General features: G+C 35.5%; 1 protein-coding gene across 5 annotated transcripts in view; it reads left to right on the top strand.

Annotated features, from left to right (window-relative positions):
* The window catches only part of TCF12 (transcription factor 12), a 394,295-nt gene that overhangs the window by 277,169 nt on the left and 98,720 nt on the right, over nucleotides 1–18,406 (top strand). For all 5 annotated transcript variants that reach the window (XM_040226604.1, XM_040226606.1, XM_040226602.1 and 2 more), the window contains one exon: nucleotides 1,319–1,383. In XM_040226604.1, the coding sequence (XP_040082538.1) occupies nucleotides 1,319–1,383 (65 nt within the window). The remainder of the gene's footprint in view (nucleotides 1–1,318; nucleotides 1,384–18,406) is intronic.

Consider the following 18,406-nt stretch of genomic DNA (forward strand, 5'->3'; position numbering starts at 1 on the left):
ATCTCTTAAGTTTTTTAAAAATTGTGTACCATATCAGTAAACAATTTTGAGCATGTCAACTACGTGTGGAGTTTTTTTTTAATTAATAAACTATAGTTTTATATAATCACGAGCCAATATCTCATTGTGTAGTGTACAGTTATGGTGAAGTTCATATAGCCTCAGTAACTTTAAATATTTTGGGTAACTTGTCAGATTTAATTTTTTTTATACTTTGAAACAGAGCAAAAGAATTAGCTCTTTCATTATCATTGTTTATTTGTATTTCCATCTTTGATATTAAATTGTGATCCTTGCAGAAATCTTTTTAAGCAATGTGTCTATTTGTGAGAGACCGTTCAGTTTAAAACTATACGCTAATTGAAAATTCACTTTACTAAACCTACTAAGCTCCTGTGTATTAAAAAGCAAATTAGCACTGCTGTCAGTTGTCAGCACTTTGGGACATCTGCTCTCCCTCTAGAGCTGGCCTATACCATTCCTGACACTTGGCCATCAGCTTTGGTACTGCAGATATAATCCCAACAGGAATTCTTATTCTTTTCTGGGAAGGGTATACATCTGCATGAAAACTTCAGAAAAAGGTATAATGCATAGTTGAATGTGTTCATCCTTTAATCCAGCAGTTCCACTTCTTTGTGTCTATCCTGAGAAACTCTTCTGTATGTATACAGTATGTACAAGGATATTTATTTAAGCACTCTTCATGATAACAACAGAAAAAGTAGAAATTATTTTTCTGTTTTTCAGTAGGAAAATAGATCAACTGTCCTTTTTATTTGTATATTGGGACATTTTATAGCAGCAAAAATTAATGAACTAGATGTCTCATCTTTAATGTATATCTCAGGTTACGTACCATGTAATCCCATCTGTTTAAATGTATTAAACACAGATAGTAATGTGTATTGTTTGAGTACATAAATATATGCTAATAGATTCAAAATATACATGGGAGTCATATAGCAATTTTATGGTAGTGGTTACCTTTGAGTCTGGGGTAAGATGTGCACTATATCGATAATGTTTTAATTTTGGAGAGAGAGGGGGAAGATGTTGAATCTGAAGCAAGTATGGGAAAACGTTATGCTCACTTGTAGGTATATGGATCATACTGTTGGCTGTATAGATACCCATTCTTTTGAATTTTTTTTTTCGTTTTGTCACATGACTGAAATGGCAGTAAGCTATTCAGATTTTGTTTATTGGATTTTATATTCTTGTTTATCATTTGTTCTCATAAATGGCCTAGAAGTTGAATGGATTGTGTGTCAGTCATTGAAGATTTTTATATAAAGTTACTTTCTTTGTTTTACAGGAAAAACGTCAGAGAGAGGCTCATTTTCCTTGTACAGCAGAGATACTGGATTACCCGGCTGTCAAGTAAGTTAATAAATACAAAATCAGTGAGATAATTTCTTAACATAGAAATAGACGTTAACAGAGGAGGTGGAAATTTATCCAGTTTATTTCACTCTTTTAATGCATTTAATTTGTGACTAAATGTAGTGGGGTTTTAGTAATTAAACATTTTCTTTCTGCTCCTCTGTTTGAAATGGTTTCCATTCCATGGTTCACCAAACTGTATTTCTCTATCAATCATCAAAAGAATTTCATAACTCACCTCCATTTTAACTGGAGGCAAAGTACCAGTTACCTTCCTACCATCTAACAAAATGCTGATTTCTGAAAATGATGTCTGTTTATTTCCTCATAAAAAGAACAGTGTTGCTGGTAAACTACAAGAACATGAAATTGCTCTGTGAGGCTTGACTATCTTTTGTTAAACTTACTAATGTTGTTAAACTTACTAATTTTCATCATAATCTGTTACTAAACTCAGGTCCAACTGTTTGCTACTTGAAAATCAATACCTGAGGAGCAGGTGTTGGTAGAAAGGAAAGTTGCTTTTGATCAGAAAGTTGACAATCTGGGGAGAAGACAGACTTGAATCCCCCTGCCAAAACCAATTCCGAAGATGCTGCTCAACCATGACGGTTTATAAAGGGGGAAGAAGGGGTCAATTAATTTCAGTTAATCATTGAGATGAGGAATCAGAGTCATTGCCATTCTCCACTGCATGTAATCTTGTTGACTTCTTGTGATCTTTCTTTAGAGGCAGTCTTTTTTTTTTTTTTGGTCACAGGACATCATGTGAGATATTAATTCCCTGACCAGGAGTCGAACACCTGCCCCCTGCAATGGGAGCATGGAATCTTAACCACTGTACTCCTAGGGAAGTCCCTTAGATGTTATCCTGTTCACAAGTTTGTTCATAGAGTTTGTCCATGAGATTACTAAAGGGGAAGCTAGGGAGGAGGTCTGATGGTCATCTGTTACTTATTCTTCATTTCGTCATCATTGATCTATGGAAAGAACCAGCGGGTGAGGCAAGGTATTTTATGATCAAAAGATGTGAAAACTGCTTGGGCCAAAGATAAGCAGAGCATGACAGGTGCCTAGTTTAAGGGTAGTTGTAATATAGCTCTGCTAGTTATAATATAGCTTTGCTAAAGTGACAAGACACAAAGGATTTCCTGCTGAGGACAAAATCTTGGAAAGACCTCCTTGCATATCTGCAGTGAAACCATTTTTAGAGTTTCCTCCAGTCTCTTTGACTTGGAAATGTTCTTTCAACTCTTCTTATTCCTTAGCATGTTGCATTTCTACTAATGGCCATTTCCTCTGCATTTTTTCCCCACATCTTTACACTGAGAATCCTAAATACACAGTTTGCCTGCAGATTCCCATCAGAATCAAGCCAGAAAGCATACAAAGGAAAGGCAGAATACATTTAAGTGTTTTCTGCTGTCTGCATGCCTTTCATAAGACCCACCTTAACTTTAGACATGGGCACTTAACTGTCACAGTGACAGTGAAAAGTAAGGTGCAAGTGTTAAGTCGTTCAGTTGTGTCCAACTATTTGAGACCCATGGTTTGTAGCCCGCCAAGCTCTGTCCATGTAATTCTCCAGGCAAGAATACTGGAGTGGTTTGCCATTCTCTTCTCCAGGAGATCTTCCTGATACTACTTCATTTAGTAACTATCCCATAGTTGTGCCATTCAGAATCAGAATACCTAGGTTCAAATCTCATCTCTGAGTTACTGACCTGTGGTTCTAAGACAAGCCATTTAACCTTAAATACAATCTCTGCATTGCCTTCTTCATTTGGAAAACAGAATTAACAATTTTTTCCCCATGTATGTAAGTCTCAGAAGGCTAAACTGCATGCATTTGAAAATGAAAATATTTTGCAAAATAAATGTACCTTTTAAAATGTTTTCAATTCATATAACCCACCAAAAACAGCTATTCTGAGTCCTTAATATTATTTTTAAGAGACCAAGAAGATTGAGAACCATTTGTCTAATGTTAACACTACTTGTAAACTTGAGAATAAAAACTATTGTAAGCTCTTTGAAACTACAACTATTAAATTATTGTTAATGCTTATATTAATCAGTTTTCACTTACTTTTTTTTATACTCCCTTACCAAAGGTATCACTATTTAGTTAGAATCAATGGTTAGCTCCATTTATGTAATTCTCCAATTTTGCAAAAATGAATCTTAACTTTTTACCAATGATTAATGTGTTATATCAGATTTAATTCTCATATCAAAACAATTATTTAAACCTAGATGTGTATCATTCTAATAACAATTGTTATCATTTACTGAGTACTAACTGAGCCAGGCATTGAATTACACGTTTAATGCCCCTCTTTTTTTCTGTAGTTCCCCAACCAGGGATTGAACCCAGGCCAGCTTGGCAGTGAGAAGCCTAATCACTAGGCGACCAGAGAACTCCCATGTTTAATTCTTTTAACAGCATCCATTTTGCAGGTTAGAATTGAGTGCTCTCCATAGGTATTGTGTAATTTCCTCAGAGCCATACATTTAGCAAGTGGTAGGCCTTCTAAACTCATGCTTGATACTGTAGAATTCCTTACTTCCCTCTCATTTTAATTTGTTTGGTCAAGGAGGGGCCTGAGAACTTGTATTTTTAATACATGCATCAGGTGATTTTAATTCCCATGAAGTGGGGATTATGCTTTGAGAACCCCAGTTCCTCCGTATACCCCAAATGTAAGTATATATGGAGTATTAAAAAAGGAACTACAAGATCATTGTTTAATAATTATCCTATGTTGGAGAGATCAGGCTGGCCCATGGAAAAGAGAATGAGGTTATGGGAATATATATAATATAAAATAATGATATTGCTGTATCAGGAAGTTTTATAGATATTCAAATCAGGAAAATATTTGCTTTTGAAGAATTCACAGAAGCAATGCCTGAGCCCCAAAAAGAAAGCCCAAAATTGAGCACAGAGTAGAGAAGATAATACTGCAACAAGAGTAAATAACATCAGTGAAGTCTGGAGGTCTCTAAGTAAAAGGTTTCCTTACTGTGAATGGAACAATGTCTTTGCTATTTATTACTGTTACTTAGCTCTGACTATGCTACAGTTGCTGGGAGAAATTACCGTGGATCACACCAGCTGATTTGAGGCCTAAGTAGTAAATTCAGAAAATTCAAGAGTTTAAAAAAGTATATCACTCCCATTCAAAAAAAAAACCCTATATTTCAAACAGTACTTACTATAATGGGTCAAAGAAAAAAATACATAAAAACAATTGGCTGCCATTTTGTGTTACCTATTCACAAGCAACATAATAATCTTAATCACACAATGATAGTAGAGGAAAATATAAATAGTGGCTACAAAATATGACACAAATATTTCTTAAACACCACTTTGAAACCATTTTTCCTCAACAAAATCCCCAAGGAACATTAACTTTGCCATTAATGTACATAAAATGCTGCTGACATACTGAAAAATTCAGGCTGATTTAATAGTGCCTGATGGGCCTTACTTCATGTAAAGATGATGTAATAATATGTTGCTAAATGAGTCTGCTCATATTACCTTCACGGCAATTGCATAACTGATGAGCCATTAAAAGGAAACTGGTGTTGCAGTATTACTGGAAACATTGATAGATCATTCTGCAATTGAATTTTTTTTTTTTTTTAACACAGAGCATAGAAGCCAACATCTTTATTAACAGTAGGTATAGGGGCAACAAATTGGGAGATTGGGATTGAGATATACACACTACTATATATAGATAACTAATAAGGACCTATAGCATAGGGAACTCTACTGAATACTATATAATGACCTATATGGGAAAAGAATGTAAAAAAGAGTAGATATATATATATATATATATGTATAACTGATTCACTTTGCTGTATACCTGAAACTAACCCAAGATTGTAAATCCAAGTATATTCCAATAAAAATCAATTATAAAAATTGTCAATTGATATAATATTTTAATAACTGCCACCATGAAATGAAAAATTCCTTTTATGATGATGACTGTTTGTCATTGATTCCTCTTAAACAAGTATTAATTTAAAGTGCCCAGCCTAGAAGAGGCAGTGTCTTGTATTTTTTCCCCAAGAGATTTAATTTTCATCAGTTATTTACCCTTGAAAAAATAGCGATTAACTTTCAAATCTCCGTTAACAGTTATTTAGAAATTTATCCATACCATTTGTTTCTTTACCATTTTCTTTTTCCATTATAGTCAATCTCATTATATACCACATTTGATTATGATAAAATGATAAGTCAATACATAGAGAAATAATGATAAACTGTGTATACATCTAATAACAGAGCTTCAAAATGAAGGAAACAAAAATTGGTATAATTAAAGAGAGAGATTCATTATCATAGTTGAAGATTTGAATACCTCTGTCTCAGAAATTGACAGAATAATTGACAGAAACTTAGTAAAGACATAGAACTAAATGAACCACTCTAAACTACTTTGACCTAATTGATACTTACAAAAATCTGTTCCCAACAACTGACGAATATAAATTCCTTTTAAGGGTAGATGTTACAATTGACAGGATTGAACCATATGCTGATCTTTAAATCAATGTCAATAAATTGAAAAAGTTTAAAATCATACAAAGTATTTTTTCTGACCACAAAAGAATTAAATTAGAAGTCAGTAAGATACCTAGAAAAATGCCAGATATTTGGAATGAAACGGGCTGTTTCATTTAGACATGGACATGTCTAAATAACCCATAATTTTGAAAAGAAATCAGAAGGGAACTTAGAAAGTATTCCTAAGTAAATTATAATGAAATAAGATAACAAAATTTGTTAATGCAATTAAAGCACTGCCTTGAAGAAAATGTATAGCTCTGAATACTTGTATTCAAGAAGATTACAGTGCATGACCTGAGGTTCTGCCCTTTGAAGTTAGAAAAAGAAGGGAGAAAGCAGTGCAAATAAGAGCAGTAATCAGTGTAATATTACACAAATAATAGAAAAAGCTAATGAAGCCAAAATTTAGTTATTTGAAAAGATCCATGAAATGAATAACTCCTAGCTAGACTAATTAAAGGGGGACGGGGAGGTGGGGAAAGAACAGCCAGTTACCAGTATCTGAAGTGGCAGAGAGATTATCACTGTAGGTCTTATATACATTAAAAGAATAATAAGGAAGTGTTGGGAATAAATTAATGAATTTGAATCTTAGATGAAATAAGCAAATTTCTTAAAAATTACTTACTGAAAGGGAACAAGATGAAGCAAGAGTTTGAATAGCTCTGCGACAGAGGATGAGATGGCTGTATGGCATTACCGACTCAACGGACGTGAGTTTGAGTGGACTCCAGGAGTTGGTGATGGACAGGGAGGCCTGGTGTGCTGCAGTTCATGGGGTCACAAAGAGTCAGACGCGACTGAGCAACTGAAATGAACTGAACTGAACTGAATATCTATTAATGCAAGTGAATTCATCTCAGTTTTTTTACAGAAAAAATTTGAGGGTCATATAGTTTAATTGGTGAATTCTTTCAAATGCTTAGGGGGGGAATTAATGCCAATCATACACAAACTGTTTTAGAAAATAGATGACAAGGGAACACTTTGCACCTCATTTTATAAGATGAACAGCACCCTGGTACTCAAAATGCACATGGTGTATGTACCAGTGGTGAAAGAGTAGCTTAATTGTGGAAAATCAACATTGAAAATCAGTCATTGTAGTTGAGCACATTAACAGAACTAAGGAGAAAAATATTTTGAAAGATTTAGAAAAAGTATTCAACAAAATCAAATATTCATAATAAAACCTCTCAGGAAACTAAGCACAGATAAGTGCTTCCTCAGTTTGATAAAAAGACTCGCAGGAAAAATCTCTAGCTGTTAAGTGTAACAGCATGCTTAAAGGTGAAAGACTAAACATTTTCTTCCTGTTAGGAACAAGATAAGAATTTCTATTCTTACTACCTGGATTGTATATTCTAGTCAGTGTAATAAGAAAAGGGATAAAAGTTGGAAAGGAATAAATTCAGCTGAATTGGCAGATGATATGTCTGTGTACATAAGAACTCATAAAGAATCATCAAGAAAACTTCTAGAACTGATACGTACTTTTAGCTAGGTCACAGCTTACATAGCCAATCTAAAAAATGATTAGATTTCTATATACTAACAGTGAACAATTAGAAAATGAAACTATCAAAGCAGTGTTGTTTAAAATGGGACCTAATCAAACCTATAAGCTTTTGCACATCAAAGGAACCTGTAAGAAAAAATGAAAAGACAACCTATGGAATGGGAGAAAAATATTTGCAAATGATCTGACACACAAGGGCTTAATCTCCAAAATATACAAACAAGTCAATGACAGAAAAACAAACAACCCAACTGAAAAATGAGCAGAAGACCATAATACACATTCCTCCAGGGAAGACTTACAGATGCCCACTAGGCACATGAAAAGATGCTCAACGTCACTAATTATTAGAGGAATGCAAATGAGAGCTTCAGTGAAGTACCACCTCACAATGGTCAGAATGAAAGATACATGCACCCCTGTATTCATAGCAGCAAGTGCCTCCTATTTATGGAATACTACTTAACCATAAAAAAGAATGAAATGATGCCATTTGCAGCAACATGGATGCACCTAAAGATTATCATACTAAGTGAAGTAAGTCAGAAAGAGAAAGACAAATACCATATGATATCACTTATATGGAGAATCTAAAATATGACACAAATGCACCTATCTATGAAACAGGAAAAGACTCACAAGAGAATAGTGTGATTGCCAGGGGGAGGAGAGGGAGAGAAAGAGATGGACTGGAAATTTAGGGCTGGTAGATGCAAACTGTTACATTTAGAATAGATAAACAGCAGGGTCCTAATGTATAGCTCAGGGAACTATATACAATATCCTGTGATAAGCTATAAAGGAAAAGAATAGTTAAAAAAGAATGTATATGTGTGTAACTGAGTCACTGTGTTACACAGCAGAGATTGGCATTACATTGTAAATCAAGTAAACTTCAGTTTATAAACCGGTATTTAGTTTTATCAAAAAGTATAAAATACTGAGCGATAAATTTAACAGATTATAAGGCTTCAGCAATAAAAACTATAAAATATTGCTGATAGAAATCAAAGAAAATCTAAATAAATAAGTATACCATGTTTATGAATTGGAAGACAATATCATTTAGATTTTAGTTCCAGTGGGCTATAGATTTAATGCAATCCCAGTCAGATTCCCAGTAGGCTCTTTATAAATATAGACAAGATTATTTAAAAGTTGGTTCAAAAAAGTATAGGATTAAGAAGAACCAGAATAGTCTTTGAAAAGAAGAAAAGAGGAAGGACTTTACCTGGCTTTAAGACTTCCTGTGAAGTGAAAGTTGCTCCATCGTGTCTGACTCTTTGCAACCCCGTGGACTGTATAGTCCGTGGAATTCTCCAGGCCAGAATACTGGAGTGGGTAGCCTATCCCTTCTCCAGGGGATCTTCCCCACCCAGGGATAGAACCCTGGTCTCCCACATTGCAGGCGGATTCTTTACCAGCTGAGCCACCAGGGAAGCCCAAAACTTCCTGTAAAGCAATAGTAATCAAGATCGTGTAGTTTTCATATAAAGACTGACAAATAGATCATGGAACAGAATATAGAGTCCAAAAAGAGACCCATACCTGTATGGAAAATGATGTTTGATCAGAGCATTCTAGCAATTCAGTAAGAAAAGAAGCATCTCTTTTTAATATATTGTGCTGAAACACTGTATATCAGTACTGAGGGGGGAAGCCCTTCAATTCTTAACTTATTTCATTTGCTTTTGTTGTTTTAGTTGCTAAATTATGTCCAACTCTTGCAACACCATGGACTGTAGTTTGCCAGGCTCCTCTGACCATGACATTTCCTAGGCAAGAAAACTGGAGTGGGCTGGCCATTTCCTTCTCCAGGGGATCTTGCCAACCAAGAATTGAACCCACATCTCCTGCATTGCAGGAGGTTTCTTTACCACTGAACCACCAAGGAAGCCCTACCTTATTTCATAGATGTAAATTTGAGATAGACTTAAATATGAGCTAAAATAATAAAGCTGCAAGGGAAAAATATAGATTAATATAGCACTTAAAGACAAAATTTTTTCAGAAGATACAGAAAGTATAGAACATGAAAGAAAATTGATGAATTGAACTTAATTAAAATTTAAAACTTGTGTTCTTTCCAGAACACCATCAAGAAAAGGAAAAGAAAAGCCACAGAATGAGAGAAAGTATTAGCAATAAGGACTTAAGTGTAGACTATATAATTATCCCTCATAACTCAGTAATAAGAAAGAAGCAATCTAATTTTCAGAGTAGACACTTACAAAAGATATACAAATGAGCAATCAGCACATTAGAAAATGCTCCATGTTACTAGCTTTCAGGCACATGAAAATTAAAACCACAGTGACATGGTAATACACAACTACCAGAAAAGCTGAAGTTTATTTTTTTAATTTTTTTATTGAAATATAATTGACTTAAAATATTATGCCAGTGTCTGATAACAAAGTGACTCAGTTATAGACATGTTTGCATTCTTTTTATATTGTTTTCCATTATGGTTTGTTACAGGATATTGAATATAGTTCCCTCTGCTATATATTAGGACCTTGTACAGAATAACTAAAAAAATTTTAAGCTAAATTTAAATTGCTAATTGGACGATAAAATGCTGTGACTTTAAAAAACTATTTGACAGTTTCTTAAAGTTAAATATGCATCTACCCCATGACTCAACAGTTTTGTTCCCAGACGTTTTTCCAGAAAAAGTTGTTCATCAAAAGCTTTCATCAAAAATGTTCTTAGCAGTGGCTTCCCTGATGATCTAATGGCTAAGATTCCATGTTTCCACTGCAGGAGGCACAGGTTTGATCCTTGGTAAGAGAAGCTCTGCATGCTGCAAGATGCAACTAAAAAAAAAAAAAATTCATGGCGGCTTATTCATTATAACCTAAAAAACTGGAAACAGCACAGATGTTCATCAACAGGAGAGTAGATAAATGACCTGTATTATGTTCATACATTGAATGCTATTCAACAAAAAAAATGGAATGATCTAATGATTTCATAGACTTCCCCAATGACTCAGCAGGTAAAGAATCCACCTGTAATTGAGGAGACACAGGAGGTGTGGGTTTGATCCCTGGGTCAGGAAGATCCCCTGGAAGAGGAAATGGCAGCCCACTCCAGTGTTCTTGCCTGGAAAATCCCATGGACAGAGCAGTCTAGTGGGCTACAGTCCCCAAAGAGTTGGACACAACTGAGCCACTCAACAACAACAGTGATTTCATAATGTTACGCTGAGTGAAAGAGACCAAATCTTAAAAATACGCTGTCTCTCCATTTATATGAACAACAATAATAGGCAAAACTCCTGTGTTGATAAAAAAAAAAAATCAAATCAGTGGTTGCCACTGGAAATTCTCCTGTGATGGTAACATTTCTGAGGTGATAGAAGCATCTTGTGTCTTAATATGCATTCTTCAGAATTGATTGAGTGACACTTAAGATCTGAACATTTTATTGTATGTGAAAAACAGCTTAGTTTTTGGTTAAAAAAAAAAAAAAAAAAGAAAACTAGTTATTTACAGTACCAGCTAAGAAACTTAATTTAAATACTTCAGGGGTAAATGTTAAAAGATATACAAGACCACTGAAAACTGCCAAATTATTAAACATTGCTTGGAGTAATTTTTAAAGACCTCAGCAAATGCAGAAATGTACCATGTTCATGAATAGGAAGACAATATTCTTAAAGTGTTAATTCTTAGATTGATGTGTAGACTGCATATAATCCCAGTTAAAACATCTGTTTCTGCTTTATTGACTATGCCAAAGCCTTTGACTGTGTGATCACCACAAACGGGAAGATTCTTCAAGAAATGGGAATACCAGGCCACCTGACCTGCCTCTTGAGAAATCTGTATGCAGGTCAGGAAGCAACAGCTAGAACTGGACATGGAACAACAGACTGGTTCCAGATACAGAAAGGAGTATATCAAGGCTGTATATTGTCACCCTGTTTAAGAAACGCTGGACTGGATGAAACACAAGATTGCAGGGAGAAATACCAATAGATATGCAGATGACACCACCCTTATGGCAGAAAGTGAAGAAGAACTAAAGAGCCTCTTGATGAAGGTGAAAGAGGAGAGTGAAAAAGTTGGCTTAAAGCTCAACATTCAGAAAACGAAGATCATGGCATCTGGTCCCATCACTTCATAGCAAATAGATGTGGAAACAGTGGCTGGCTTTATTTTGGGGGCCCTAAAATCACTGCAGATGGTGACTGCAGCTGTGAAATTAAAAGACACTCCTTGAAAGGAAAGTTATGACCAACCTAGACAACATATTCAAAAGCAGAGACATTACTTTGCCAACAAAGGTCTGTCTAATCAAAGCTATGGTTTTTCCAGTAGTCATGTATGGATGTGAGAGTTGGACTATAAAGAAAGCTGAGCACCGAAGAATTGATGCTTTTGAACCGTGGTGTTGGAGAAGACTCTTGGGGGAGTCCCTTGAGCTGCAAGGAGAACCAACCAGTCTGTCCTAAAAGAAATTAGTCCTGAATATTCATTGGAAGGACTGATGTTGAAACTGAAACTCCAATACTTTGGCCACCTGATGCAAAGAACTGACTTATTTGAAGAGACCCTGATGCTGGGAAAGATTGAAGGCAGGAGTAGAAAGGGATGATAGAGGATGAGATGGTTAGATGGCATCACCTACTTGATGGACATGAGTATGAGTAAACTCCAGGAGTTGGTGATGAACAGGGAGGCCTGGCGTGCTGCAGTCCATGAGGTCGCAAGAGTCAGAGAAGACTGAGCAACTGGACTGAACTGAAAACCCCACCAAGATTTTTTGTGTTTGCATAGGTATTTACAAGCTAATTTTTAAATTGTTTGGAAATACAAATGACCTAGAGTACCCAAAGCAGTGTGGAGAAGTAAAGAAAGAAGGTGGAGAATTTATGCTGCTGGACTCTATTTAACATAAGACTTAACACAAAGCTGTCATAATTAAATAGCACCATACTGCTGTGACTGAGAAATGTGACACTGGAGCAGAGTAAAGCCCAGCAGTGCACCCACACTTGGCGCAGCTCATTTGATTTTTAACAGTGTTTGCCAAAGTATTCCAATGGGAAAAGGAAAGATTTTTTAAAAAGGATGCACTAACAAATGGATATTCCTGTGGATAATTACGAATGTTAGTCTTTTTCCTACACTAAAAGCAAAAGTTTTACAAGATGGACCTAGACCTAAATGTAAAAGCTAAAATTACAAAGCTTTAAGAGAAAAATAGAAGAGAATCTCTCTTCAATTAGGGAGTAAGCAAAACTTTATTCCGTAGAATACACAGAAAACTACAAAAGAAAGAAAATGATAAACATCATCAAAATTAAAGACTTCTGCTTTTTAAAAAGCATAGGTTTAAAAAAAGAAGACTGTACATCTAACAAAGGATGGGCATCCAGGATATAAAAAGGACTCCTACAGCTCTATAAGGCTTTCCAAGGCGTCTACAGTTTTCCTTTTTATGACAGGGTTAACTACAGTCGAGCAAATTTCCAGTCTCTTCTAGAGCAGTAATTCTATGGTAATTTCAAGAATAGGATCATTTTAGTTGGTGACATGACTACAAGCTGTTATATAAAAGATACCTGTGTTGTAGCTACTTCTTTCTTTTTCTTTGTTCCTTCCTCCCCTCACTTCCCCAGTAACTTTTTTTTTTTAAGGACGGGTTTCCTTTGCCCATGAGAACTGACAGTTTTGGAGCCTGAACAGTTACTTGATGGAATGATTTCTGACAGCATAGTTATAGAAAATCCCTAAAGAATGAGACCAATGGAGTAATTAGCCTAAGATATCCATAAGTATATTTTTTAAAGTCTTAATTCTATAAGGGAGGAAAGTTTTTTTCAATCCTCTTAAGGTTCCTGATTGGATCTGAAAAGCAAACTGACAAAGATTAACAGGAGAAGAGCATACAAATTTATTTAATATAAGTTTTGCATAAATGGGAGCCTTCATAAGGGATGAAAACTAAAAGAAACAGACCTATGTACTTTCTTTTCATGCTAGGTTTGATGAAGCATAGGCGATTACGGATTAATATGACATGTATTAAGGAGTATGAGGTAATTGTAAACTGGGGGAAACTTAGTAAAGCCTGTTTGTTAGGATTCTTCTTGACATCCCTATTTTTTGGACATAAGGATGCTTCTTTTCTCTGGTTGTAGGGAGTACACATCTCACATGAGGAGAGACTGTTTAAGGAAAATCGAGTTAGGGTCAGGATGGAGGGCATCAGAATGACCTTCCTGCTTCAGTTTTCCAGACTCCTCAGCTTAAAATACTCAGTATGTCACATAGTACCATATTTTGGGGTGTTGGATCCTGAACTCTGGCTTCCCTCGTGGCCGATTGGTAAAGAACCCACCTGCAATGTAGGAGACACAGTTTCGATCCCTGGGTCAGGAAGATCCCCTGAAGAAGGAAATGGCAACCCACTCCAGTATTCTTGCCTGGGAAATCCAATGGACAGAGGAACCTGGAGGGCTATAGTTCATGGGGTCATGAAAGAGTCAGACATTACTTAGTGACTAAATAACAATGACAATCCTGAACTCCTTCTTTCTTTTATTCTTAAAATTAGGGTTTTAAGTTGTTGAGATGGAATTTTTAATGCATTTTAAATTATTTCAGTGTCCTTAAATTGTTTTATCTCTAGATATAGTTTGGTTTGGGGTAGTTCTTTTATAGATTTCTATGAATTTAAAGTAAATTCCTTAAATATTTAGATGATTTGCTTTATTTCAAATGTGCTTTTAATCAAATAATAGGAGTTTTCACTGATTTAATAGGACCTGTTACACAAGTCTATATCCCACAGTGGTAATGTGTTCATTGTATTTTAACATTTTATTGACCAGTTTTTTTTTTCAATGTGTGTTTGTCTTTTTTTTTTTTTTTTTTTAATAAAAATAATCTCTTATTCTCTAAGGACTATTGTGTCCTTAGAAATTATAGATTTCCAATTCACAAAAATTTGTTACCACTTCTGTTTTATGCAGACCAAATTCACTGACAATTTAAATACTTCATCTTTTTTTCTCATACTTCTTTCTTACTTGGTTAAAAAATGTCAAAAAAAAAAAAAAGACAACTTCACACATTACCAAACTTGCTTAAAAAATACAGAATCTTATCAATAGGTATTTGCTTATTTTTTCATGTGAAGGGAACTGGGCCAGGCAACAGAATAAAAGAATTGGTATTAATCTTTAGGAAGCTTGCAAACTAATTGAGAAGACCAACTGTGTACACACAAAATTAACTAAAAAGATCCATATTAAATCTCAAGTAGCATAGATATAAGTTAGAACTCAGAAGAGAAAGAAAGGAATGTGATATTGATACAGAGAAGATTTTGCAAAGAAAGTATAAAACTCTTAAGATCTTGGATGGATAAAATTTGACAGGGTTAACAGGAGGACATCTTGGGCAAAGAGAAAATAGACTTACAAAATAGAGACAGTAATACTCTACACATTGTATTGTTTTCCTTGATTTTCTCCCAGGAAAACTGTCTACTTTGTGAAGGCAGTCAGTGGCTTCTTGTTTATTACTTCCAGGTGCTCTCTCTGTGCCTGATAAACAAGAAGCTCTCAATGAATACCTTTTGAACAGATGTATTTGGAATGAAAAAAGAAGAGAATGTTTTTTCTCAGAACAGTAGCTTTTAGCTTGGCTTGAATGGAATGTTTATTTAGGGAAAAGGTGTAAGATGTTTGAACTAAAAGGATGATGCTTGAATACCTAAACAAAGATTAAGTGTTTGAGATTGGACACATGGCATGATTTTAAAAATACAGATGTTTCTTAGAAAAGTTAAGCTGTGGGTTTACGATTTACAAGAGAATTTATAAAATGACGACAAGGAAACTATTTGAATTACTCTAGGCTACATATCAAGAACAGTGGGATAGGTAGTTTAGATAGATCCTAGTTACATAACTGGAGAAGGCAGTGGCAACCCACTCCAGTACTCTTGCCTGGAAAATCCCATGGATGGAGGAGCCTGGTAGGCTGCAGTCCATGGGGTCGCGAAGAGTCGGACAGGACTGAGTGACTTCACTTTCACTTTTCACTTTCATGCATTGGAGAAGGAAATGGCACCCCACTCCAGTGTTCTTGCCTGGAGAATACTAGGGACGGGGGAGCCTGGTGAGCTGCCGTCTCTGGGGTCACACAGAGTCGGACATGACTGAAGCGACTTAGCAGCAGCAGCAGCAGTTACATAACAGCACATTGCAGGTGTTAAGAGATAGAGATAATTTTTTAAAAATAAAATCATGACTTTTGTGTAGATATAAAAATGAACAGGTATACAGATTTTATCTCATCGGTGAAGAAATCTGTAAGGTATTAGAACCAGTTCAAAGGAGAATCCAAAAACAGACACATTCATTGATAAAATTATGGAAATTAATATCCAAATAGAGGAAAAACTTTTTTTTTCCCTTTGGAGGAGGGTGGTAGAGCTATTGAGGGTGGAGAAATGTTATTCATCTCTTCACTGGACAGAATTTTTTTCAGATATACATATAAGAATTATTTTTCATTGCTACAAGTTATATACAATTTAGAGAGTTGTAAAATAGCTCCCATAGAATGAGAGTCAGATAACCTAGAAAGGTAAGCTCTAGACCAGGGGTCAGCAAACTACAGCTTCCAGCCAAATATCTCTACCACTTTGGTTTTTTGTGAATGATTTTATCAGAACATACCATGTTTATTCATCTATGCATTGGCTATGGTTTCTTTTTGGCTTCTAAACTGGAGTTGAGTAGTTAGAACAGAGACAGTATGGCCCACAAAAGTTAAATGTTTTCTATCCAGTCCTTAACTGAACTGACCGTACTACAGATAATGTGTAATATTCCATCACAGGTATATGTTTCTGACAATGAAGCAAATCAGGGTTTTCATATAGAGCCAAACATATAGAGCCAAGCCTACTGTTACCCCTCGAGGATTAATTAAAGCTAGTTGTTGGATGTTTTTTAACATAACAACAAACCTAATTATAGGGACCTTAGCTTTAGGCTAAATTACTAGAACATATTTGGAACAAGGAAGTTGATATTGTATACCATTCTGAGCAAATTATTTCTAAATAGGCATAAGTAAACACTCTATTCAGAGAAGAATTTGCAAATATTAAAGTAACTTGCAACTCTAGCATATAGAATGATTGAAGGACAGAAGGCTATTTAGTTTTAAGAGAGGACACCCGTAATCTGAAAAGCATCTTCAGATATTTGAGCATAATTTGGCTTGTTCTGTAACTTTTAAGGTTAAAACTTTGGACAAAGTAATTCTGATTTTAACTTAGTATGAGAAGGAATGTTCTCCTAGAATGAAATGAAATGAAACTTGCTCAATCCTGTCTGACTCTTTGCAAACCAATGGACTGTAGCCCGCCAGGCTCCTCTGTCTATCTAATTCTCCAGGCAAGAATGCTGGGGTGGGTAGCCATTCCCTTCTCCAGGGGATCTTCCTGAGCCAGGGATTGAACCTGGATCTCCTGCCTTGCAGGCAGATTCTTGACCATCTGAGCTACCAAAGAACCCAGTCATAGAGGATGGAATATTCAGCCTTGGTAAATAATGACTTCCCTCTCAGTGGCTGTATTTAAGCAGAAGCTAGACATTTGCTTTACTGAAAATTTTAAGCTAGAAGGATTAGAGCATCTGTTGTTTGATTGAAATAAAAGACTTTAAAATTTTCTTCTAATTCCATGAGCGTTCTAGTGACAAGTGAAAAGCTTTCCAAGTGGCATTGATGATCCCTCTGAGGTTGGAGACCAGAAATTACTACCAACATTCATCTATGTGATTTTATTTCAATACATGTTCTAATTTCCCTACCAGTATTGATTCAGGAATGCTATCATTTTGTCAGTAGACTGACTTAATGCATGTAAAGTGGTAAGGAATGGGAATTTTATTAATAGATTCTCCACTAGGACTGGGTTGTTTTTTGGTCCAAATCAGAGCTTTCTCTTTTTATCAGACTAACAATTACTGAATTTCTAAACTTGTTTTTCCTTTTCTGAGGCCATTTGTTGAGTTCTCCTAACCAGTTTTTCTGAGGTTTTTCTGAACTCCTAACTCACTTGGGGGAGTATCCCTTTGAACCATAACAGAGATCTGGCTTCTGCTGGTGCCTTTGAGGGCAGCATTTCTTTTGGAAATATCAGCAAGGTGATTTCCCTCAGCTTCCAGCAAATCCAGTTTAGAATGCCCCATAATCTTATTGAAACTAAAGTGGAGGTAAAACCATTGCATCCAATAATCCCTAAACCTAGGGGATATTTTAAATGTTATTTCTGCTGAAAGTAAGAAAGCCATGTTGCTTCTGCATTTGAAAATCATGAGGTACTCTGAACACATATCTGCTATCATTACAAATATTGGCAACTCTGTGCTAGGCTAAAGTACAAGGCCAGGTAAGAGCATGTAACTCTGTCTGTTGGGCCTAAACAAATGGGAATAGGTTGAGAGACAGGAACTCTTGAGGTTCACTGGAGAGCCTCGCTGTTTGAACTGTGTCAGTATTCTGAAGCACAGGCTGCTTTATAGTAGTTGAGTTGAGCACTGAGAGTGTGGCTCTAGTGTCAGTACTGGAAGAGATTCAGCCCAAATATTGAGAAACATTTCTCCCAAGATGATTAGAGGGGAGAATTGGAGAAAACCCCTGTAGTTCCTCCCATTGAGAATTGGCAGGATGTTGGAAAAGCTCATTAGAGAGCTAAAGGTGCTAAAAGTACTTAACGTCTTTTTCAGTGTTCTTCCTTTTTATAATAATAACAAAAACTAGGAGGGCTTTTCTTTTATTTAGGAATTTTGATTTGCTACACTTGAAGATCAGGAATTTTGTTGGTTTTCCTTTTATGTGGTTTGTCTAAAGTGCAAGAGAGCTGGT

This window comes from Oryx dammah, unplaced genomic scaffold (genome assembly GCF_014754425.2).
Source record: "Oryx dammah isolate SB20612 unplaced genomic scaffold, SCBI_Odam_1.1 HiC_scaffold_26, whole genome shotgun sequence".
In the NCBI taxonomy this organism is placed as follows: domain Eukaryota; kingdom Metazoa; phylum Chordata; class Mammalia; order Artiodactyla; family Bovidae; genus Oryx; species Oryx dammah.